Here is a 26,122-nt window from a genome sequence, read left to right as displayed (position 1 = left end):
AATACAGTAACATGGATTAGGATTTTCTCCTCAGATTTCACTATCAGTGGTAAAATTACAACAGGCAGTGTCTTTATAATCATTATCTAATGTGCATTTGTTACTACTCTTGCCATACCTTTCAGAACAATGCCAGAGGCACACAAATCAGACAAGTCTTAGGCCTACATTAGTATTTTGTATTAACTGTAGTACTTCAGAGACTGCTAGCACAAATATTAGCCTCTCCATGTAAAGGCCACAGTTAAGCAGTAACTAAGTTACAGCCTTCCTATTTTTCAAATTGCAATTTTTATTAGGATAAGCCTTTGAACACAGCTGAACAGTTATCACCAAAAAGCTCTCACTAGTCATTAGATAAAAATAAAGCTTTGCATACCATGTAGTTTCATATTTATTCATACTTGCATTTTGAGTATCCTGTGGTTAAAGATATGCAATGAATTTAGGTGCCTCAAAACAGAGACCAAAAATACAATCAGTTCTACAACACCCTTAAAAACAATCTCTTTTGATATTTAAAAGCCTCATTTCTAAATCAGAATGTAACACCCCATCTTACATATTGGCAATATTATAAAAGCCATAATGCAATAGAACTATAATTACATTTCCAGTTTAAGACAACCTGCATGATGCGGTCTTATGCCACAGATATTTTCAACAAGTTTTCTTTAACAGAAAAGCATCACATGCAGACTAGAGCAAGGCAGCTAGAACAATGATTTTCTACCCAAGATACACGGAAAATTTTATATGGGAGAACAGATACACACACACCCCTCCCCTTACCCTAGCAAAGAGGAAAACAAATGCACCAGTTCCTCCAATTTCATGTAGTATACTCTGCAGAGTTTTATATTCAACTGGCTGAAGTGCTTTTAGGTGATGAGAGTCCAATACATTGCTCTGAACTTCTTTCAAACTGAAAGGTCTCTGAGAAGGTACAGTTTTCACCTGACCCTTCAGTCTAATGACAGGCTCGTATATGGTGTACTGACCAGGGCAGCTTGTGGTATAAACAACAGCAAGACTCTCCTGAAAAAAAAAAGGAGTTTAAATTTTTTTCTAGAAATTTAATACCAAAAACCACACACACCAAGGACACAAAAAAGCCAAAGGCAAAAGTCACCTAACAGCAAGTTGTAACAACTGTGGCAGTTCATTTCTACTGTAGTGTTAACAGGCACTGAGGTTGCGTGTGGATGCATGTACACTAAAACGCGACAGGATTTCCAAATGTTAGCTAACTCATGCAATAGCTAAAGCATAGAAAATTAAGAAAATGCTAAGAAATTTCACTAAGGATCCCCCTCTCATTATCTGAAGAATTACATAACTTTTTTGCATAAAAAACCAAAGTTACTGACAAAATTTAAAATAAAATGAGCATATAGAGGCAATGAGTAAATAGTTTCCTTTTGTAAAGTAGCAAGCCAAAATACTGATGCTTATTAAAAACTCCACCAGTTTTTTGTTTTAATTCTATTCTTTATTCAGCTTTGCCATAAGAGAAACTCAACACAAGTTTTGTTAATGAAGAGACTTAAACCAAAGCTCCTATGGAAAGGAACTAACTTATTTTCACAAACATGTAATATTATCTTATTTGGATGTTATTTAGAACAGAGAAATAATTTCACTTAAGCAGCTTGCACTCTATGCAAAAGTGCAAAGATTAATTTATCACTTGAGCACAAGTTCTCTCTGGCTATTTGGTGTTCAGTAAGGCAAAATAAGCTTATAAATTGAATGACTGATTTGTTACGCTCTTATCCCATTCATTCCTTCTTAACCTATTCAAAATTTAGTACCATTGTTTACAAGGATCACATCGAGACAGAATGATCCTTTGCCCACAAAATGAAATCAGAAAAATCCCTCTAGTGGGAACAATTCATACAGCAGGAATTACTGGCGTATGAATTCCCAGAATATAGCAGGCTTCACTGATAAGCAAGTTTTATTTTTTCTTCCTCTAGCCTAAGTATATTTGCACCTGAATCTAGCAGGGCTGTTTCAGCTGGGAAAGATGACAAAAGCAGTATCTGCCAGCTGGAAAATGACTTTTCAGCTAAACTTGATGCAAACTTACTCCCTTCAAAACCTTCAAGGAATTGGGATGAATTCTTTTGCTTTCTTAAAGCCAGATAAATCTTCATTTCTCCTCTCAGTTTTAATCTTAAAAGGTTAACTTAGCAGTCCTTGGCTACCTTTACACAAATGGAGGGAAGAGCTACGTATCCACTCTAGAGCTTTTGGAGGTGCCTGTTTATCCACTATGATTTATGTGCAGTATTATTTATAGATGCTGGAACATGTAAAAATTTTCAGAACCCAACCTAAAGCAAGATGAAATGGTCACCCTGTGTGGAGTTCAGCTCCCATTAAAATAAGTAGGAAGAGCCCTGCAGTGATTTTAATGAGAAGAAGATTCAATCCTCTCTGCTTTGATCAAATGAAGCACTTTGGGAGACAGCGGGAAACATGTTGCCACTTTCTTAATCAATTCTAAAATATTAAGGAACATTTTTAAGTAGAAACTTACAATTAAAGGCCCAAGATCCACTTCCTTTTTTGTCATGAAGAGCTCCTTAATTTGTTCACATTGTAGAATCTCTTTACTTATGTACTTAGAGAAGTCAGACAATGTTTTGCCATATTTACAAGGCATTATAGATGTGAAGTCTGGGCCACATGTGTATAAGTAAAATGCTTCCTCCAGTCCAATATTTGCACCTAAAACGCAGATAATAATCTGTTAGCTCTTGACTATACAATAAGGCAAAATTCATACATTGGTTAGCAGGATCAGAGACTTTACAAGGAATATCACCAACTGGATTTTGTAGGCTCTGATGATAAAACAATCAGTGCAGCCTTATGCTTGCTATTAGCCACAGTAGATCAGTGACTTCTGACACATCACAGGCCAGATCAATTCAGTGGCAAAGACAACTGAAACCAAGCCAGGAAAATGACCTGCATGAACTGAAGATCAACATCTCTGAGTAATTTCACTTTTTAAAATTAAAAAGTCATCTATCCAAGCCTCCTCAAAGCTTTCAAAGCGTAGCAGGATTACAGACAGAAACAATATGCTGCATTGTCTTGGGGACTTGGGTAGTGACTGAGCAGGATGCAACAACAGCACACTACAAGTGACAGAAGGGAAAAAATCCCATAGGAGGTAGAAGACCAAATGAATCTTCCCTTTCTGGGCAGCACATCTTGGGTCATCTGTGACCTGAGAACACAAGCTCAAAAGAAGCACCCAGAAGTACCCAGGTCTGATGTGTGGGGGCATGACAACTGTACAGCAGCAAATCCAGGGCTCTCTGCATATGTCAGCCATGCAGGCAGTAGGCACATGGCAACCAGACCATGTAGATTCTACAGGTTACACTTATGACAAGTATCTTGCCTATGCCCACACAAATACACAGCCACACATACAGGACCTGTATGCGCCACACACCCTGGGCAAACTGATCTCGCTTGTGGAGTAGTCCTGACTGAGCCACAGCACCTGAAATGCCAGGTGACAAAACAGCAGGGTTCCAGCCTTCAGCATTAAACAAACAGTCCAAAATACTAGATAAAATTTCCCAAGGAAGGGAGGGAGAATTATACATCTAAGAAATCCCCAGAGTAACACTACAAGTTCCAGAAATAAGCATGCTTAACTCAGCATTCAGTAGTTCAGATTTTGTTAACTTTTTTATATGCTTCAAGTGATTTGAAGCTAGCAGCAGGTAACTGAAATCAATTTTCCAGGTAAGAGACTGGGTGCTTTAAGAAAAAAAAAATAGAGCAAATATCACTCTCTCTCTACCCCCTATCCCAAGGTATTATTTTAAAAAATTCTGAAAAAATTGCCAATTATGGCACTAAACAGAAAGCAAGAGAATATGGCAGAAGGACACATTAGGAAGTATCCAATACTGAAACATTTGCCTACATTCTCCCTGCTATATTATGCTGCTAAAGGGTGTATTGTTTTTACTGTAAAAACTTGGCATGTTAAACAACATATTAAAATAAGCATTTGATTTTGGAGGGGAAAGAGGAAATGAACACTCATTCAAGAAAAAAGCATACAAAAGTACCATTAAATAGAAGCAGATTTCCAAGATCCCATCTACCCGACAATCGAAGCAAATCTTCTTGGGATGATGCACAATGGCCAATCATGCAAAATGTTTTGTTACTGTCAGATGATAAGCTTGTTTTCCTCGGTAGTGCAAAATCTAAATTAATTTCACATTGCCTAAAAATACATATAAATAAACAAGTTCAAATATTAAGAACTGATCAAAATTGCTATCTAAGATATCCAGCTTACGTTTAAAATTCATTTTAATATTCAGTAGATGAGAAGCCATGCTGTCATCAATGCTAAATTACTGAAGTCCTCTTCAACTTCCAGGCACCTTAAGACTCAGTAACAATGATATATGTATTCAAGTACTGCACAGAACAGATGAATACAGTCCCAGCTAGGGCTGCCATGAAATCAAGTTTTCCTAGCTCTGAAATACCTTCCTTCTTTCCTCTGACCTCAAAGTGGAAATGGTATGAGCACTATACACACTTTTAAAATACCACAATTTTTCAAGCATTTCTGCTATTCCTAACAAGTCAAAGCCCTTTGAGTATGCTAAAGCATATCATGAAAACTGTGGCTCACATATGCTGGAAAACACCATGTTGAGGATTTGCTTGTACCAGGAAACATTGTCAGAATTGGTGTGCTGCACAGCCACAGGCAATAAGCCTGATGCTTTCAGAAAGCATCCAATTAACTTTATGTGCCTTTATATAAACAGACTGATTGGACTGTAAAGGTCATTCAAAGCTTCCTGAAAGAGCCTAACTATTAGCAAACTAGCAACTAAATCTATACACAGAGAGGCCTCAACAACTACACATGGGGAGAACATTGTAGTATTTTTAGCTTCCTCCCATATCTCCATATTTGGACTTTTATTGAATACCAGCATGCACAGGCTTAACATAGCCCTCACAGTCTGGACTTTAGGAAGACAGAGAAAAGACTGTGATATTTAATAAATTCATTTTTCTCTAATCAGTAAACAATTCATGCACGTACTGGCCCACTCAACCTAGTATCAAGTACCTCACTTAGGAGCATGGACCTTAACTTTGCAGTGGAAGTAGTACTTCTCACTGTCAGTTCTTCTCTAAAGTATTTTTTAACTTCTTCCCTATTCATTTCTCTCAGTGGAACAAAGTGACTGCCTTTTCTCTGACTCCTCTTAATTCCTACTTTCAACAATATTGCCAGTACCTGACCTACACCTCCTTAATTTGGATTCATCCAGATACATTATGTCAACTGCTAACTTCATGCCATAGCTTATTTTGGCTTCTACTCAAAATCTTGTAGTACTTCCCTCTTTCACTTATTTGTGATGAAAAAAACCATTGATGTTAGCACTGGTCCATGGTATAAACTGACAATTCTCAAAGTAATCCATGAATATTCGGATACCTCTAAAGAATTCCTAGCAGTGTAACACACCCCCTTCTCCTATCCTAGAAGACTACTCAGCCATAACTGCAGCTTGCACCAAAATATTGCAGATGTTTTCCTACCAGACAATATCTTTTAAAGAAGATAAATGTCTAGGTACAACTAATATGTTCTTTACCTCTGACCAGAAACCCACAGGAACAGCTTTCCATGGAAATTTTTCTTGCCTTCTGGCTTCTGCAGATATTTTAATGCCAAATGCTGCCACCTGCCCACAAGGAAAACGTTCTCTGGAGACTCAGCCTGTGCCAGCAGACCAGCTTTCATCTCATCATTCGGATCCATGCACATACTATGCAAACAGCAGAAAAGGAAAAATGAGGGTGTGTGTTTTCACATTTGCATTTTAAGCCACAAATCTACTCATTTTGGCCTCAGTTAATTTAAGATTGCATTCCTTAACTTTGACAGGTAGTTTTTTGGATCACAGTTCTATTTTTAGAGTGCTCAACATAACCTAGGGAAATCATCACAACACTTTCAACTTAGTTATTTAACTTGTCTGCATAAATCTGCTTACATTTAAGATAAAGATATCTCTATTTCAGAGAAAAGTTATATTTAATTTATTGAAAACACGCAGGTGCTTTGAACACTGAAATAAAGTGTTCTAAAATTGCAGTTTTAGACACATTTCAAAGATACTTAAGGATTATTTATGAGAACTAAATTAGGGCTAAAATGTGCTCAGAAGATTAAAACCAAGACTGTCCCAGTAAGTATTACACAACAGCAATTTTCACAGCTGAGGTGTGAAAACCTACAGCTGCAAAAACCTTTTCCATCTTCACACCTTTATTGTGTCATTTCACTAAAACTTGAATCGCTACCTTGTGGGCAGTTATTTATAAATGACTACATGAAACATGAAAGACCAGAGCTTAACAGCTGAAGCTGATAAACCTGTAGATCTGTATCCAATACACTTACTTGATGTTGCCCCATCAGTGTGCAAGATGTCTCTACTACAGAAATTAGTTCTCTACTCTCCATCAGTATTCTCTGCAAGCTGCTACTAGAAGTAACAATACAATACGTCCACCAGACTGCTTCTGGACTAATACACCATACCGAAATATGAATGCTCCAGTGTTCAAGTCTGCCCAAACTTGTATCATCAGAGCTTTGGAACCCAGGGAAATGATATGAATACAGCCATCTTCAACAAGTTTATCTCCCAGGCTTGGATATTCCATTCCTATAGACTTTGTTTCTTCTAGAAATATAAACATGTTGCCATTACAATTCAATACAACAACAATGCTTTTCACAGCATATATCAAGCGTGAAAAGAAACAGTTCAGGTACTGCATAGAACTGGGGGGTTTTTTTATTAAGGTGGTTTGGTTTTGTTTTTTTTAAGTGGGCTGACTAATATGCTTGATTCTCTTTAGAAACCTAGGTCTCAAACTGAAACTTAACATTAACTCAGCACTTCATGTGTTTTTGTTTGTAATATGTAAATCCACTGAGCTGAAAACACTCCACCAATGATGCTTTTGACATGCCATATCATAAAACATTCCTATGCTGAACTATCAGTATGCACCAAGAAATCTTCAGAGTTTTCTTCACAAATCATCCTACCCTTAAAAAGCATGATCTTGTATCTTGTATTCTTACTTTACCAAGCAAAAGCACAGACCTAACAAAAGCAACTCTAGTGAGTTCCAAGGTTCAGGGTTGGGTTTTCCCTCCTTTTATTTAAATACAAAGAGAAGGAAAAAAAGAGTAAAGGTATTCCAAGTGTTGCGAGTGGGAGACATTTTAAATTAGAAATGTTTCCCCCTACAAATTATAATCCAAAATATTCTGCTCAGAACAGTTTGGGAGCAAGCAAGTCTCTACAAAAGTATAAACAAAATTATTGCACAGCTATTGGCATTTACATGGTGCACACACAAGGAAGAGTTAAGAGGATTTATACTGAGTCAGCCTGAGACTTGATCATCAATACATGAAGTCAAATAAACTTGAGCACTTTTTCTCCATGACCACAGCTGCAGCATTTACTATTTTCATCATACATGAAGTAGCATAAATGTTACTAAAGTTACAAATTCAATAAGAATACTAAATTTTTAAGGAAGCAGGCATTAATCTAATTTAAGCACTAGGTGTGGAAACATTGTATCTGTAAGAATATGGTACAGTAGTCATAAAAAGACCCGAAATACTACCACTGCGCTGTTTAATATCAATCATAAAATTTCAAACTTTTGTATACAGTAGATAGATTAGTAATATTTGTAACCAGAGTCCTTCAGTGCTACCTAAATAGAAACAAAGTACTATATTCTCACCTGTGCTGTCAAAACTGTTCTCTCTTACAGCTACGAGTCTGCTTCTTCTCTTGACTTTTTTCCCCTTTTCTGTTGAATTTTCTGTTTCATGAGCATACTCCAGACGAAACCACAGGGAGACACTGAAACCATCAGACATGTGTGGCCAACAGTTTTGTCCAACTAAAGGCAAGTGAATTGGGGCTACATGCCAAGAAGAAAGTAGCTGGTGACTCAAGTTTTCACCATCTGCCTCTTTCTTACTCTGCGACAATTTTGCTCTTTTTAGTAGTCCAGCAGTTTTACTGTTGGAAGTGCCAGCACATTTTTGTGAGGAACTGCTACTCAAATTTGTGCCATTTAGCAAAGGGAAGGCAAGGTATTGTAGTGGATTCATATAAATATTAGTGTCTACAATCTTCAATACACCCTTGAGTAGTATCTCCTAGAAGAAATAAACCAAACAAATGAGGAAAAAAAAAAAAAAAAAGAGAAATTGTTCACACCACGTAGTCAAGTATCATGCAACTAAATAGAAGCCTACTCATCATTTAAACTTGGATTCATGTTTTTCCAAGGGAGGTGGACTTATATATCCAAGCCTACACACATTTGCAAAAGCATCAGGTAGCAACTTCAACAGACTGTGGCCCAACAAAGCTCTGGAGAGTCAGTCTGGGCACATCAGACTTCAAGTTTCCACGCTTAGGAATCAGCTGAAATGCAGCAGGTGGTCATTGCACAGTCTTATCTCATTTCTGTTATGTGCAAAAAAAGACTGCACCTTTTACCCTGTGTTTTGAGGCTGGTTAAGAATGCACACACAGGCCACCACTTTGTTATTTTGCATAACCAGTAGCAAAACTAGCTGAGCCCTTATGCCAAAAAAGTTTCTCTTGTTAATTTGGCCAATAATTACAAGCTACCATTGAAAAATTGACTTGTGAGTCTTTGTTTGGTGTAGTACTATTTCACACTGCACAGTCATTTTCTTATTTTCTTCGACTTGTATTTTTCTACAGACTCTTACACAAACCAACAGAGTTATTTCAGCAGTATATCCCACACAAGCAGTAGATTCCAGCATTACACAAACCAGCTTAGGACACTTTTGAAGGTAATTCCTGCTACTATAGCATTCCTGAAATAGTGAGATGCTTCATAACTTTAAAGGAATTGCTTCAGATTTTACAGTATTATTGTTCTGCCATCCATAACCACAATGTCAGCCTCCTTGAGAGGATTCTTGATTTGTTGTGCTGAAGAGAGTTCCCAAGACCAACATACCCTTCAAAACCCTTCTCTTCTTATCTCCTCTTTCCTTTTCAAGTTTTGAGAATGAACTATTTCTACAATCAAATTTTATTTGCTCTGATAGTTCAAACATTGCTGTTCATCTCCTTATTTCCCAAAATTCTTGGACACAAAAGGATTTTCTTTTTGCTTCATTTTTCTCATTAAACCTCTGAATTTTGCTATGTGCTACTCCATACATACCGTACAAGGTGTCTTCTCCAAAAATATCCTCAGAAGAAGGGTTAGCTCTTCTGAACAGGTCCGTGAACTCATCAAGGAAACTAGCAGATCTACCAGCACCATCTGGCATGCTAAAAATAAGGAGACAATAATATTGTTGAAATGAATTCTTTTGAGCTTTAAAAATTCCTATTCTATACTATTATGGGGAAAGATTAACTTGGAATTTAATGTGTTTTTCAAAGACATTTCAAATTAAGGAAGCAATAACAATTACAAGATGAATTCTAGAGAGATCCAACAGTACTTCCCGACACTACCATTCAAAATCTCATTGAATCAATCAATGCTATGCTAAATTTTGTCCCAGGTTTGCAAAATGGAGTCTGAAAGTCTGAGAATCAAGTGTCTGCCTTGCAAAGGCTCTCTACACAAAGCCACCACGGATCCAAGTCCTGGGATAGGTTTACATCATCTCCTGGTTGTGAAGCACTCTGATTATGTGAAACTATATTAGGGCAAGCATTTCATCTGCTTCCACATTCTTGGATTAGCTATCTGCTTTCCAGTTAGAAATAAAACTCAATGCATCATCAAGATCTGTGTTACAAAGAAACTGGAAATAAGGACTGATGTTGTGATGGAATGAGAATTCATCAGCTGCTATTTTTTCCAAGCAATGTTTAACACTGTCACACTAGTGTTTATGGTTTCAACTATCATTTTCAGATCTGCCAGTATTTGTTTAACTTATTTCCACTAGCTCAGAAATAACCCTATATTTACACTAAAGTTGCACAAGTTTCTTACAAGTTAAAAAAGCAGCTGTGTAAATTCACACATGCCAACAGATTTCCTTTGTCAATTTTGCACTTGCACTGTGAACTAAAGTTTGACTGTGTATACACTAAATTTTAAAAAACAATATTTAAGTTACTTGGACCTTTAACTCACCATGAAAACTAGATTCTGTTTGTGTCAATATATTCATAAATCCTCCCAAAAGATGTTTAACAGCTCCCTGTTAAAAAGAGTAGGTAAAATGAATATCTGAAGAATATACACCTGCTCAAAGAGCTAAGAAAGAAATTCTTCCAATCAATTCCTGCCTACTATTGATTTTAATGATAATTCCAATTACTTGAAATTATGGACTTTTTTTATATTTGATGAATAATCTTTCTGTAGTTCAGTTGCAGAGGAGAGACTTTGAAATTCAAATTATTATCTTTTGCAGGAGGGATACTCAATTCAGTTATTAAAAAACCTATCAGAAATTCCAAAGGATCATGCGGACATGAACATTTGCACAACTAATTCCTAATATAAACTTTTGAAGAAAAAAAGCATGGAATATTTTTGAGGTACATGACTCACAGTTTCTAAAAGTGTAAATTCACACATGCCAACAGATAAAAGTTTAGAATGCTTACATATACACACATACAAGCAGATATCTGCCTGTTTTTCTTAAGGCTCTGACAATCACCAAATCTATCTCTCTCTCTAGGGATTGAACAGTCTTGATAAAAAAAGACACCTACAAACTTAAAAACTTTGCAGGACAAATACCTTTCAATAAATTACTCAGTTCCTTGTAACTTAAATGCAATGCAGTGGACAATATCAGTAATTTACACTGTTTCACATCTTATCAAATCCCATAACAAGTGAGAATATTCAAGATCACTCTATTAGGTACTAAAAAATTAAAGAAAAGATGCACAGCTGCTAAACTGTTGCCTCTGTTAATAACATTTTTACCTGTTCTATAAGTACAGTGGCATTTCTCTCCTTCTGGTTGATGATTTTCAGGCAGCTTTGGAATACATGAGCAAGCACATCTAAACTTGCATTACCAGCTGAGAGCAAGTTTAATTCTAACATGCAGATTTCAGGATACATTAATTCTCCTTGATTGATGTGTTCAGCTAGGTCATTAAAATAACCTGAAGCACCAGTACATCCTGGTTCTGCTTTTGCGTCTGCTCCTAAAAAGAAACCACATGTGTCTTACTGAAACTTACTCAGCCAAATACAGTTTGCATGACTTAAGCAGAACATCCAAGGACATATCTCCAACCTTCTCATGGTACAAACCAAAAATAGTCACTAGGTTATAAGCAATTTTCCCAAGTTAGCATAATTCGATATTCTGCTTCAGATTTTCCTACTTTCCTGCTAACACAGAAGGGCAAGGATGCAGTTTCTCCCATTACATGCTCTTAAACTATCTGGCTTAATTTCCTGGGAATTGGACACACATAGTAATGGCAAAATATGCAGTTCATGAAACACAACAGTAAAATCATTGTAACAGAGGCTCAAGCTTCTATACAAAACTTTGAGCCTGCCAAGATAGGAAATACATTTAAATAATTTCATATTAAAATTCTGGAGGAAGCAGATTGTTATTTAACTCAGAAAATACACATGACAGAATATCTGCATGACAATCACAGAAAAAAAACCCCCAAACATGTAAACCTCCCCTATTACATTTTGGAGAGACTTTAAAATACATTACTTAAAATTATTTGGTACAGACATATGCTACATGCAAATGTATCATGGAAGTGTTTCAGGTTAATTTCTTAGTTCAGAAATGCTTTTAAAATATTATAAATCTATTGACAAAGCCTAGTCACGCAGATAAACAGCAGCAGTTTGATGCAGCTCTATTAAAGGCCATTACCGCTCATGCTGATCTCATACCAGAACATATGCACCCAGATGTGCTCAGCACAAAGGAAAAAATTAAAGCAAATTCATGTTAAAATTAAATATACAAGCAGAATACAGCAAGATATGAGCACATCAATTGTTTAGAATAAAAAGAAATGTTGTATAACAAGGGGACTATCAAGTCAAATGAAGCATGTGATTGGGAAAAGCCAAATAGTGCTTGACAAACCTGACTGCCTCCCACAAGCGACTAACCTGCTGGGGTGACATGGAATGAGGAGCGGATGCTGTCTACCTGTATTTCTCCAAGCCTTTCCATAGTTTCCCACAGGCTCCTCCCAGAGAAACTGATGCATTAGAGTGGAGACAAGGGGTCTGTGCAGTGGGTGGGCACTGGCTGCCTGACCACATCCAGAGGGGGTGGTAAATCCTTTTCAAACTGGAAACTGTCACAAGTGGGGTCCCCAGGGAGGGATTTTGGGTCCAAGGCTGTTTAATATCTTCCTGAGTGCTCTGGGTGATGGGACCAATCTCCCCTGATGGAGCTTGCCAGTGATACCAAACTGAGTGGTGAAGTGGACACTTGGGAAGGGAGAGCCAGCCTGCAGGAAGACCTGCATAGGCTGGAAGAGTGGGCTAACAAGAACCTTATCAAGTTCAACAAGGAAAAATGTAATGTCTCACACATGGGAAAACAGAATCCAGGAGTGCAGCACAGGCTGGGATCTGCCTGTCTGGAGAGCTGGGATCCCAGTGGACAGCAACTTCAGTATGCATCAACATGTGCTGCTGTGGCAAAGAAAGCCAATGGGATGCTGGGCTGCATCAACAAGGACACCACCAGGAGAGAGAAAGAAATTATCCCACTCTACTCAGCACTATCAGGCCTTACCTGGAACTCTGAGTTCAGTCTTTGTCCCCACTATGCAAAAAAGACAAGAGGAAAGATTGAGAGAACTGGGCTTGCTCAGCCTTGAGAAAAGGCAGCTTGGAGGACATTTTACCACCATTTAAAAGGTGTCTATGAAGAAGGTAGACTCCTTTTTTCCAAGGAGTCACATGGACAAAGCAAAGGGTAATGGGTACATGTTACTTCTGGGGAAATTCCATATAGATGCAACAGGAAAGTTTTTCCTAATGAGAAATCAGTCACTGGAATAAATCTCCCCAGGGAAGGGGTAGATTCCCCAACATTGGGCACTTTAGATTCAGATGGACAGGGCTCCAGGCTATCTTGTCTAGATTGTGCCTTCATCAAAAAAGGTTGAACCAGATGATCCTTGCGGTCCCTTTCAATCTGGTATTCTATAAGACAATTAGACTATTTAATTTTCACCAGATACTTATAGTTCTAAAGAAAAAAAAATTGAGCATTGATTTTCAAACATGCTACTGATAAATATCTCTGGAGTTTCTAAACCACAATAATATATTTGAGCAACATGAGTTTAGAACAAGAGTCACATAAGCCAAAACAACCAAGACAGAACTTCTTCAACACTCAATAAGAGTATTTATCATCTCTCCATCTGTAACTCCATCCTACTTAAAGTAAATAAAGTTAATTATTTCTATCTGTTAAAGGTGTTTGCCTTGTTTTGGTACATTTCAAAAGACAAACAAGCTTTGCTATATCATAAAGACAGCTTTGTATATTCAGAAAGTTCCCATTTACCTTCATTCTTAGTTTCACTATCATCAGGGTTACTTTCACTATCTGCTTCATATCCTTCCTCTTCAGCAAAAAGTTTAAGACTACAGCATTGCGATTCTTCGGTTTCTTCAGAAATTTCTCCAGGTTGTGACACAGGCTCCTTCTCAGTGTAATGGGTCTGTACAATACAGCCAAATAGACTATGATTGGTCAGAAAAAAAAATCTTTGAATCAGAAAAGCAAATAATTTAGAACCATCCAAATGCCTATTTTCTCCAAGCCCATTGGGAAAATAAACAAATTAATCGTACACTTTCAAGAAACTTGAGATACGTTAAAGTATTTCATTCTTTTGTAAAAAACTGAATCCACAAAGAGGGATTTTTCTTACTAACTACCTAATCAGAGTTTTAGTAAGCAGCATTAAAAGTAACTGTGTTTCCCAATCACTATCACCATCAGCATGCACCTTGACATTCACTTGGAGGTGAAGATGTTCACAGTCAATAAGGTCACTCAACATCCCTGTTTGAGGCTCTTCCTTTAGGAGTTCATCACACTGTTGTGAGATGAAGGAGTAAAGAGAACATCAGGTTGACTGAGCTTGCTACTTTTTGGGGCATGACTCATTTCTGAGCAGCAAATGTGGGGATCATATCAATAAACAGCATTCCACTTTCATACGAGAAGCAGAGATTTCATCTTCAACTGTCACAATAATCAAACATATTTAAACATTTCCTGTCAAGTTTACAAAGACCCAGAGAACAAACCTGAGAAAATCTTGCATTATTCAGAATTAGACTGCTTAACTGGTGTTTCATACCTTTTCAATTTTTTCTTCAGAATGATCCAGATCAGCAGAAAAAGTGCCCAAGGCAACTCGAAGCAGTGCTTCAAACAGAGGCTTTGCCAAGTCAGTTTCTACCACTTTCGCCAGAGCAAGCTGCTCTCTTATTTCAAGTAAGATATCATCCACACAGGTATTCTGTGTTTTGGGGGAGAAAAAACATTTTGATTCACGTTTCTATTTCTAGCTGACACAAACAGTCTAGCTCTTTCATTTAAGAGCTTCTCCTTCCACCTACACAAATCTTGATGCCATGATGATTTTTTTCTTTTAAACCCCTTTTATACCTTTTTACAACTTCTGTATTCTTAGTGGGTTTTGCCTACATTCTTAAACTTGTTTGTTAAGCTAAGAGAGTAAACATTTTAGAAGTTTTGTAGTTAAGGATCAATATGCCCCAGACCCCAAGGTCCTCTCCAGAACACATTTTACAAACTAAGATAAAACCATCCAAGGGAAAGTTCCTTAGAGAAAGAGGGGCTCATTTGAGCCTCTCATTAGGGAATTTTTGATAGATATGCTAATTAGTAAGACCTATAATGTTATACCAGATCTTTTGTGGGGTGTGCATTGCAATGTGCATTGAGACCAGGAAAAAGCATCAATCTGACTTCTCATCTAAAATCACCAGACTTCATCCAGTCTCTTGAAATAAGAAAGATTCATCCTATATGTCATGACATTTAATTGGAACCTACACACTGAAAAAATCTGGCAAAATGCTGTTTTCTACTATTTGCAGGTAAAAGTGCTGTTTCAAAAATAAACATCTTTGAAACAGTTTCAGGTATGCTGTGCATTCAAATCACACCACAATACTACTAGAAGTTAACAAGACAGAGGGTGACATGTCCAAGATCACAAAAGTAATGAGTGTTGGAGACAGAACTCCAGTTCTTTCCTCTACTTAATGCCTCCTGCTTTGCAACAGATTGCCAAGTAAAATTCAAAAGAGCAATTAAAACATTAAAGAAAAGAGGTGTCTTCTGTGAATTAACAACTTCTTGTGGAACACTGAATTAGTCCACCTCTAAGGCTTAAGGAATAATTTTTTCAGGTGTCCTTTCAGTATCTGTGCCCTTCAGTAGTCCCTTCTCAGGCAAAAAGCAATGTGAGTCACTATGTATAACGGTGACATCTTGCCTACACAGCCTTCCTGCAGCATCCTTTTCACACACATTCTCCACTGAATACTCTTTCTAAAAAGAGTATTACTCAAGCAGACCACCACTCTACCAATCTCATTACTTAGCTGTATGCTTTCAGTACTATACAATATATGGTACCATAAAAACAGCATAAGGTTTTTACCTCCCTAGAAGAACTTTTGACAAAATTACTGTTAAAATAATATTGTATGAAACAAATATGAGCAAAGCAAGCTAGGGAAAGTTGCACAGTACCTGGTGAAACATCTCCCCTTCCGTCTTCTGCTGCATGGTGCTTGCACTGTGTAGACAGATGGTCAGCAGAGCTTCTAGAAGTCTGATACCTTGAAGTGCCCACTCAGTCTCTTCTCTTACAGAAGTCCTTATCCCTTCAAGCTTGGCAGCTGAAGTAACTGAAGCATGCTCCATGCTCACAGGGCTGTCACAGGAGACAGAGCCAGGCACCAGCTGTTCAGCACCAGCAAGACTGCCAGAACTATCAAGCTCCAACTGTGTCATCTCTCTGCTTTTAGCCAGCTGAACAGAGTCATCCTTGTTGAGAAGCTCAGTACAAGGATTCCCATGTGAACTTCTGCTGCTTTCACTCAATACTCTCTCCCTCTTTTCTCGTTCATTTTCCTTATGTTTTGCAAGTTTCTGAATTATCAGGATTAGTAATCTATGGCATGCTTCAAAGCCTCCAAGTCTATGGAACTGTCTCTGGAAAACTGAACTATACAAATAGATGCAACAACACATGGACCAAATATCTGCAGCCCTATGAATATGTTCCAGAGAGGGCAAAGTAAGGCTTTCCAGGGACAGATAGGGTAATTTGTGGCCTAATGGCTCACTAGCTGTACTATCATATCCTGATGTATCTTCACACTCATTAGCTGAATCCAGATCACCATCTGCTTCTTTACTTACACATAAAAAAGCAACACAGAGGAACAGGTTTATTGTGTTGACATGAATGTCTTGGCTCACAGACTTTTTCTTTTTTGGGTAAGCCTCTTTCAAGCCAGCATAAAACTTGCTCAGGCTTTGAGTAACTTCTGAAACAGCATGCTGGCTACAAAGAGAAGTGGGCAAGTCAGACACAGATTCCTTTTGTTCACTGTTCAGGCCTTCCAGTTCTGGTGTTCTGGTGGTGCTTGATCGTCCTGCTGATCATCGAGGCAGAGTATCAATGTCTCTAACACCTTCAAAGAATGGCTTCTTAATGTATCTAAGTAATTTAGCTCAATCATTTGATTCACTCCATTACAACTCAGAAACAAGTCTCTAATTACCCTGCAAGAGAAAAGCATAAGAAAGTTACCTTTATAAAATCAGCCAAAAAACTCATGTAAGGTGAGTAATTGCTATAAATTACTTTAGAGAGAAAAGGAAGTTGTCTGCAGTACTCTAGGATCCTAAGTCAGCATCATCTAGCTGGTAGTGGAAAATTCAACTTTTTTTTGAGATATAATGTAGGAAATACCTCCCGCTAAAAGGGGGACCACAAAAATATATGATGTTCAAAACATTAAAGGCGGTTTATTAACTTTATTTATGACATTTTCTCTTTAGTGGTATTTCCTTCCCCCAATTTTTTATTAGCAACTGAAGCTAGTAAGTATCTTTATTTCTCTGTTCTGTGATTTCAACAGAAAGCAGAGATTCCTTCTCAAAGAAACTTGAAGACATACTCTTAGCTATGTCTACTAGTTGCATGGATGATGAATTTCAGATAAATTTAGGAATACCTTTCAAGCATAAGTTTTTGTACAATTGTTATGCCAGCATATCCAATGACAAAAAAACTTTCCATATATTTGCTTCCAAGTCTATTTTTCCGTTCTTCTACTCTCCAAGCATTATGTTAAGTTCATACAAAATTTGGGGTAAGGATCTGGAAGTTTTTTAGCATATTATGTTTGCTCGTAGATATCCACCTTACTTACCTCCCATGTCCTTCCCCACAGGATCAGCTTTTAATCTAACCAAGTTACTCTAGAATCAGAAGAATCATTTACTTGTATATTCCCACCCTTAAGCCAGCAAAAAAAAAAATAGGACATCTTAAACTTTTTTCTTAATCTAAGCTTTATTTCTCTTGCCTCTTTGCCACTAAGTACACTTTCAAAAATGAATAGCTTCTGACACAGTTTAGGTTAGGATAGAAGTTAAAATTGTATGAGATAATCCCTTTACATAAATTGGAGTACTAGTCTACTCGTTGTCTTGGGTAAACCCACTAAATTCACTTCAGGACTCCAAGAGAAATAAAATCAGAAGCTTTCCTGGACAAAAGGACACATTCATATTCTGAAAAAACTTCCATATATTTATTAAACAATTACTTAATCCATTTAATAACGAATAAAGTTTCTATTTTATGCCCTGGGAGAATGTTTGTGCCTTTTTTATGTTTTGGGGTTGTTTTAGTTTGTTTTTAAACTATGTTTCAATGAACAGGATTTTGTAAGTTAGAAACCAATTATTTCAGGAAAAGTAAACATCAAGCCTTATTTTTGAAAGGTAGTTTCTATAGTTCCTTCTATTCTAGAAGGAAAAAGGAAACAGATCAGAAAACTAAGTAGTCTAATTCCCACAGAAAAATGGCATATCAATCTGTTTAACATTCCAGACTAATTTTAGAATAAGAAATGAAGAGGCAGAGAGTATGTCACACAGGACAAAGATTTTATTTGTTGCTACACAGTTTGGCTTGTTAAAGACCATAACTCACGAGTAAAGAGCCCTCACCTCCTAAGGTTTATGAATCTAGGCTTATACCTCGTTACTCAAGCATTTACCTTGTTGCCACCTGCAATAGCAAAACATTGCCTAGAGTCCAAAGAAAACTTACATTCTGATCAGTAAAAAATATACAAAGCTCTGTACCTAATTAGCATGTTTTCCAATAATTAACAGAAAATCAACCAACCTGGATTTCAGCAACACAGGGAGCATCTGCAAATAAACCTGAAGCACTTCAGAAGGCAAATCCTGGCTATGGTAACTGCACATCTGTTTATCACCTGTACTTATTCCAAGTTGCTGCTGAGCATGGCAAGCTAGCTCAACTCCTCTCTGAAGCACAGGATTATAGATACAGTTATACAGTTTCCACTGGACCACTACATTTCCCTTTTGAATTAAGTGGCAAATATGGCTTGCGATCTGGGCGCCACGTAGTTTGTCCTCTTCAAAAACAATGTCCTGATAAGCCTCCAGTGCATGCCATCTCAACAACATATCTTCAGATCCAGTGCTAGGCAGAATTCCCTGAACTCTGCAAGAGGAACTAGACAAAGGACTGGCATCACTAGAGTTGCCCTGCAAGGCATCTTCCAGCTGAGCAAGCTGATCACAGTCAACAGTACATATATTGCATGATGACTGTATAATTTTTGGAGAGACTTCTGCTCCACCTAGTTGATCCAATATAAATTTGTTAAGGATGTTCAGTATGTGCTGTTGAAAGTTTTTTAGGATTGGCAACTTGGAAGCGTGGAGCAATGGGACAATCACAGACTTCGGGTCCATACAACAACATATTCCTACATTATGTACACCTGAGAGAATCTCAGCACAGGTACTGGTCAAAGAAACTTGCTGCAACAAGTGCAAACACTGGTGTGCACAAACAGCAATGCAGCAGCATCTCTCAGGATAATCAACTTCTCCATCAGCAGTTTCAAAAGGGTTTTTGGAAGCTTGGTTTTTAAAAGCAGATACAGAGAGCCCAGAGAGATCTCTGTGGTGATTCATGAAGTGAGAGTACTCACATCGTCTGTGCCTCTTTCTTGTACACATTGATTGGTGGAGCTGCTCTGATTTCACTTTTTTGACAGTGCTGATTATTTTCATGATGCTGTTGATCAGGGCTTTCAGATGTTCTGAGGCTTCTCCAGGTACTCCCTCATTCTTCATACAGAGCCATTCCATTTGAAGCACTGTTACTTCGAACAGCTTAAATCCCTGCTGCTGTATGAACTCATGAACCAGATCTATAGCTTGGCTAAAGTAGAATGGATTAGAGGCTGCACTTTGTAGGCAGCAGATCAAAATCTGCAAGACCCCTTCTATAACCTCAGGTAGAAGCAAGGCTCTGTGACGATACCTAGAAAACATATAGTCATCCTGAACCAGCTGCTGTAGTGTTTTCTTGTATCCTGGAGCAAAAGGACCAGGTTGCTTTTCCAAGCAAACTCTGATTTTTAATGCTGCTTTAAGTAAGTCTGTTAAATTTCTTCGTAAATTGTCAGGCATTGTTTCTGTATTGCTAATGTCTAAAGACATAAGATGTAACACTGTTCGAAAGAGCATCCTTTGGATCAGAGCCACGGGTTCTTCTGTCCACCCTGCAGAAACCACTTCATTTTCTGTGTTACTACTTACATTGCAAGAGTCTCCAAATCCTGATAAGAACTCTGTCAATGTGGGCACAACATTCGCTGAAAGAGCAGAGCTGTGATTCAAAGTAATATCAAATTTGCACACTTTCTCTAGGAGAGATAGTAAGACATGGCATAAGTCAAAAGGAGAGTTATTCATGCTGCTCTCAGAAGTTCCTGCAGCTGGCTCATTCAAAATCTCAAATGCTGGCCTAACTTTGCTGGAACTTTCTAGATTAGGGGCATCAATATTAGAATCTGGTACCACTTCGGCAGGTCGGCAATCACTTTTACCTCCAGGGTAGCTGTCCCTACCAGAAGCCATTAAAAAGGGCTGCAGTAACTGGGAGCGCCTGTGTTTTGTTATTACAGCAGTCTTTTCATCCGAATTGCCTTCGGAATCGGACGTGGACAGCTGGGACCTCCTTGCATCTCGCACAGAGTAGCGGTGGGTGGTTTTGCGCAGACGGCCGCTTTTTCGAGAGCGAAGACTGAGTTTCACAGAAGTCTGAAGAAATGAATGAGCGTTTCCATCCAAGCTTAGTTTTTCCTGAGTAGATTTCACAGAACTTGTATTATTCTCTTTGGTCACACATATGTCTACTGTAAAGGGTATATTAAAATCTGTTGAAACAGCAAAATAACAAAGGAACATTAAAGGAGCATTATAATATGTAAAGCATTTTTCCTAATTTTATAGTTAAATACTTCCAGATTTAAAATATGCAGCAAATTTGTATCTTAATAGGTCATGGTTTTGCATACACCTATGTCAGACATTTTCAGTATAAAACAGGCAGCAACAACTCATGTTTACGGGCCATACTGGCTATTTTTAAAGCCTAGACAAATTATTTCATTTTCTATTTAGGGTTAGACAAAAGTGTGCTAAAAGGTTTCCTAAAACTTCTTGTTGGCACAACTATTCTCAAAAAACCATTCTCAAGACAAGATGTCATCAAGGCAGGTGAAAGAACTTTTTGGCAAGCAAACTAAAGGGAGGAAGAAAGGTCTTTTTAACTTGATGCTCCATTGTCACTTTTTGCAACTCAGCTGCTATAGGAACCGGGTGTGTTAGCTCACAGACCTTTTAGAATGCATGAGGACATTGTTAGTGTACTAGTGGTAATAGAAAAAATAAATTTCTCTACTTATTATCAGTGCAAATCTTCAAGTATACAGACCTCAGTCTTTACTTCACCACTAATTGCTCCAAATATAAGCAGCAGAAATAAAAGCAGGGGATTTAAAAATAGTCAGGGACAAAAGGGAGATGGAAATGAATAAAGGTTAGAGTCCTGAATATTCCTACAAAAGCCAAGACAAAATCCCCAACTTTCAAGTAAGCAGTATAAAATAGCAAATATAAAATTTAAATCTGATTCTATGGGCAAGAACATTTTGAAAAATAAAACAGAAGTACCACTGGTTCATTTATATCAGTAAACTCAGAGAAAATTATCAAAAAAAGCAAGCAGAGAAACAACTCTGCATGTTCTTGGATTAAGTCCATTGTTGTTTTAAAGTAGTGATAGGACTGTAACGGCATGCTTCGGGCAGTAAAATAACTACCATAAAATAAGTGCAAGTATCCTTCACCCCGTAAGTTCAGTATTTAGAAAAATGCCACAGTTAACAACAACAGCCCCCACCCCCACAAAACCCCAGAAGCCCACATAATAGCTATAAACATTATTTGAGCTGAAAGAAAAGATGCTTCCATGTGCAAGCACTATTGTGCCATGCTGTTTCAAAAGTCATAGTTGTGATACTTAAGGAAGAAACATCATCTACTTTGAAGGCAGGAAATTAACCAGTACTTTACCAAACAAAGGATATTACCTGCACAGGAAGAAAAAAGCTGCGTAACAGGGGAACTTACTTCAGTCCGAGAAAGAACCCAACTACTTAGTGCACAACTGCATACATTGTGCTTACTGTATCAGTACTAAGAGAGGGTAATTTGTAGAAGTAAAAGCTGTGCATTACATAGTGTGTAAACCACATCTTAAAACCTCTCTACACAACAGCCTTTTAAACTAACTCTAGAAAAGCCACTAAGAGCAACCAAAACATTTCATTAATTCCATCATGCTTACAGGCATGAAAGAATGATGCAACTGAGCAAGCAGGAAAGCTTATTATATAAAAGCTCTATGAAACTGGCCCTTTAAAGACTCCAAGTCTACAAACATTAACAAAAGCCTTCAATTTGGAGGAATTTCAAATAGCAAAAAAAACCCTGGAAGAGCTTCAGGTATGAATCCTTAGAAGCTCTCTCAAACAGTCAGGTAACTTCATTTCTTTCATTCTCTTTGTTTTACCCTCTGGGAGGGAAAAGAATGCATCAGACAAATCTAAGAGCCCAAAACAAAACAAAAAAATCTGACTAAGATCACTGCCATTTCATTGTTCAGTTTTTACACAGCAACACAAGCACTCCCTTTCACACTGACCAAAAGCCTTTACCTTCTTTGCACAATTTTCACCTTCCTTGTATGCTGACAGGAGATTGCCATTTTTTAATTTAAATTCTCTGCAGAATTCACATCTTCATTCCACATTAGAGGATATGTGCTACAATGAGCTACTTTTTAGCACAAAGTCCTAGGCTCTATAGTAAAACACAAATCACTTATTTTACATGCTTAATACTGTCAGTGATAAAACATACCTATTGCTTTTTCTTCCTGGACAGGGATTTTCCACACCAATGGCAGAAGGGACAGCAGGAGGGTCAGAAGTTCTTCTCGACATGTCAACTCCTATGTTAGGAACAAAATAAAACCAAAAGATCTTGTACTTTTAAAAAATAGATTAACCTTCTTTATTTTACCAAGCTAGTCAGCATTCAGTTCCCTATGACTTTCTGCTGTTTTAAGCACTGAAAAAAATGACCCAACTGCAAAGACTGCTATAATCATTAACTAGAGCCAATCAGAAAGCATCCAAGATATTTATTACACCTCTGCAACAGTTTCTATAGAAAGCTCTCCTAAAACCCCTTGTAGAAAGAATTACCCAAAAAAAACCCAAAGCCCCACAGAAAAGTCAGAAGCACAGAACAGTGATTTTAAAAAGTCAACATGAAACCCCAGACAAATTTGAAACTTTGCTCCAAAAATATAACAGCAAAAAAGTCAAAACCACAGAATAACCACTAAAAACCCTCCACTCCAGCTGGGATTCTAACACTTATATACTAAGAACTTCAGTGGAGGGAAGAACTGTAGAAATCAGATTTCAAACACAATTCCTATGGGATGCTTTGCAGTGCTATCAGAACGGTTTCAGTCCTAAAGAACAAAAACTTTTAAACAGAGAAAGCTGACTCAAGCATTTTGGCACTTTACATCATTCTGGGACATGCAACTGAAGTCTCTTTCCACCCAGCTACTGCACTTGAGCTTCACAGATGCCTAGGCAAATATGAGCTGGCAAACAGGTATATGATTATCTCGTTTTGCATTTTCAGCTCCTGCTAAAGGACAGAATGCAACTGCAACATATCTTTTTGAATTTCCAGTTTTCCCAATTAACTCATGCACTCTCCCATAAAAAGGAAAGAAAACCAGCACCAAGAACAACATGAGCCAGAAAAATCCACACAGCCAAAGCTCAATACAAAAATTAAAACCAGTTAAGAAAAGCTACTACCTGATCAATAATTGAGTTCAGAGTGGTAAGCAAAATAAACCCACGGCCTTGAACTAAGTATTGTCCCAGTGCTGCCATATGAGTTTCTTCTTCTTCATCTTCCTTGGCTTCTGTCCTCTGTACCACTGCATTGCACAGTCTGTTGACATCAGTCAAGAATTCCCGTGCCAGTGAGTTACTGGCACTGCTCATGTCTGAGCTGTAAGTAGAGGAAAGGACAGAAATTAACTCCATCAGAAAACACATACCTTTTAGACAAAATACTGGGGGGAAAAAAAAGGAGTGTTTCTTCCCTGTCTCTCACCTCCTCCAAAAGATAGTGTCTGTTGAACTAAGGAATCAATACAGCGATGTAGGGTGGAAGGGAAAGAAAAGAATGAACTTAGAGAATATCAGTGAAACTTTAGCTAACAGCCCAGGACCCCAAACACTGATTTTATAAATCTATCAGGTGAAAGCCTGTGACAGAGCATTCCCTCCTACTGCATAAATGGAAGTTAATGACATTGTTCCAGCTTTTCTTTGTAACCTCTATGCAAGCTTCAACATTTGTCTGCTACTAAAAGGTATTGGACCTGAAGCATAAGAGCAAAACACACAGCACGTACACATCATTGTACAGAAAACATATTCTTTAATACGTTATTTGAACAATATCATATTATGTATTCCAACAGTATTCAGGCTGTTTCAATGGAAAAGAAAAAAAAATTACTGAGTTCAGATAATTTTGGGAGTTGCAGAAGTACAATGCTTTAGATTTACAACTAAACCAGAAGGTGTTTTCCTTCTGGCACAACTGAGTGGGTAGCAGTCGCTACTAGAGTGTGCTTAATTCAAGAGACAATTCTGCTGCCACTGTTCAGGAGGAAATACCAAAAACATTGGTTCTGCTTCCCAAACTGATTAATTTTGCTTTGGATGCTCAGCACTAGTACATGAAGAAACATTTAACTCAAACAAGACAAGAAATGCAAGACTCAGCTGTAGAAAATTCTCAAGAGGATCACTGAAGAAAGCAAAACAAAAACAAGAACCAGTGATGGCAACTATGGAAACAAGATGATTTAATCCACATAAACCCTACTTAATAAGTGCTACAACAGCACATTTAACTCCTATTTCTGTATAAACAGCTGAAGTAAAAGCTTCAAAAGTCAAGTATTTTCATTATATCCAAGCACAGAATATGCGAAAAAAAAGCCAAATAACTTTCAGTGCAACATTTAAATATAACAGATGGATTAATATGTAATTAGTAGGTAAAAAATTAGACCTTTGAAGTAAAAGCAAGTTTGTTTGCACTAATGGTACAGAAAGCTCCTTCTAGTAGCAAAACTGCAAGCACTTATACATATGACATTCACTGTAGAAGTAACAAAAAAATTCTTACCAGAATCCCTTTGCCAGCTTAACACATCTATCTCCTACCTGGAAGAAAAAGCAAATATATTCTGGAAATATCACTCTTGGTTCACCTGTTTTTAAAAACAGAAAATTATCATGGTTAATATGAAATTGATTTTTTTAAAAGTTATTTTATGATAGCTATTTGAAATTTAGGAAGAGTCCTTGAGGGCTTTTTGAGCTTCAAAGCCCTGGTTTTCACTTTTAGCTTAGGACTGTGCACAACAGAAATCCTATTACAGAGAAAATAATTGGCATATATGAGATAAATTAACATAATAAAATTCATTAGTTTTTAAAAAGCAAAAGGAGCTCGGTATGCAAGTGTAAATAGTTCCCTCTAGGAACAGTATGAATTTTTAGTGATCACTACCTGCATATATAATATTTGAAGAACTTGCAGCTCCAGGTACAAGTGAGGGATAGCAGGAGAACTGAATTATGCAGTCAGGTGTTGAGTAAATGCATCTTAAATCTGTCCTAGTCTGTCCTGCCAGAATACCAATCTTTATTACACTAAGCACTGGGGAAGATTTAGTTAATAAAAATTGAAAATTTGTCAGTGGGAAACTCATCAAGTGAAAAATTATCACTGGGAATGCAAAGGGTCATAACCAAGAAAAGTCTCAAAAACATTAAGCTACTAAAGGTCTCTAAGTGAGCACTCAGAAGACATTTATTATATCCACAGTTAATTTTGGGGGGAAAAAAGCCCCCAACAGATAGGGACAGGAAAAAAAGGAAAGAAATACACTAAATTCATTATTTTAGTATTCTCAGATGGCAAGTAAATAAAAATTGCAGCTTTAAGTTAGTTATGATGAGCATGACCATTACATGACAGACTTATTTAAGGAAGGAGACAAACACTACAGGTTACCCAGGCAAGCACCTAATAATTGGCCTCCCTCTGAGTGCTAGGAAACGTGTTTCATCCACAGCCTCACAAAAAAACTAACTTACCCATTCAGCTAATATTCACAATTTATTGAAATAGAATAGTTTAAGCAGCTAGTGG

At 37.5% G+C, this 26,122-nt stretch overlaps 1 protein-coding gene across 1 annotated transcript in view; it reads right to left on the bottom strand.

The window, feature by feature from the left end:
- LYST (lysosomal trafficking regulator) overlaps positions 1 to 25,790 on the bottom strand; it is a 65,759-nt gene extending 39,969 nt beyond the window's left edge. The window contains 17 exon segments of the mRNA XM_017745202.1: positions 793 to 1,038; positions 2,549 to 2,739; positions 4,110 to 4,270; positions 5,676 to 5,849; positions 6,629 to 6,773; positions 7,861 to 8,284; positions 9,337 to 9,446; positions 10,270 to 10,336; positions 11,080 to 11,306; positions 13,676 to 13,832; positions 14,481 to 14,642; positions 15,908 to 16,804; positions 16,807 to 16,948; positions 18,588 to 20,664; positions 22,715 to 22,805; positions 23,698 to 23,896; positions 25,091 to 25,790. Of these exon segments, the coding sequence (XP_017600691.1) occupies positions 793 to 1,038; positions 2,549 to 2,739; positions 4,110 to 4,270; positions 5,676 to 5,849; positions 6,629 to 6,773; positions 7,861 to 8,284; positions 9,337 to 9,446; positions 10,270 to 10,336; positions 11,080 to 11,306; positions 13,676 to 13,832; positions 14,481 to 14,642; positions 15,908 to 16,804; positions 16,807 to 16,948; positions 18,588 to 20,664; positions 22,715 to 22,805; positions 23,698 to 23,889 (5,463 nt within the window). The 5' untranslated portion in view covers positions 23,890 to 23,896; positions 25,091 to 25,790.
- Positions 25,791 to 26,122: the final 332 nt, after the last annotated feature.

Source organism: Corvus brachyrhynchos, unplaced genomic scaffold, assembly GCF_000691975.1.
Source record: "Corvus brachyrhynchos isolate BGI_N302 unplaced genomic scaffold, ASM69197v1 scaffold70, whole genome shotgun sequence".
In the NCBI taxonomy this organism is placed as follows: domain Eukaryota; kingdom Metazoa; phylum Chordata; class Aves; order Passeriformes; family Corvidae; genus Corvus; species Corvus brachyrhynchos.
This window is presented reverse-complemented; position numbering and strand designations above follow the sequence as displayed.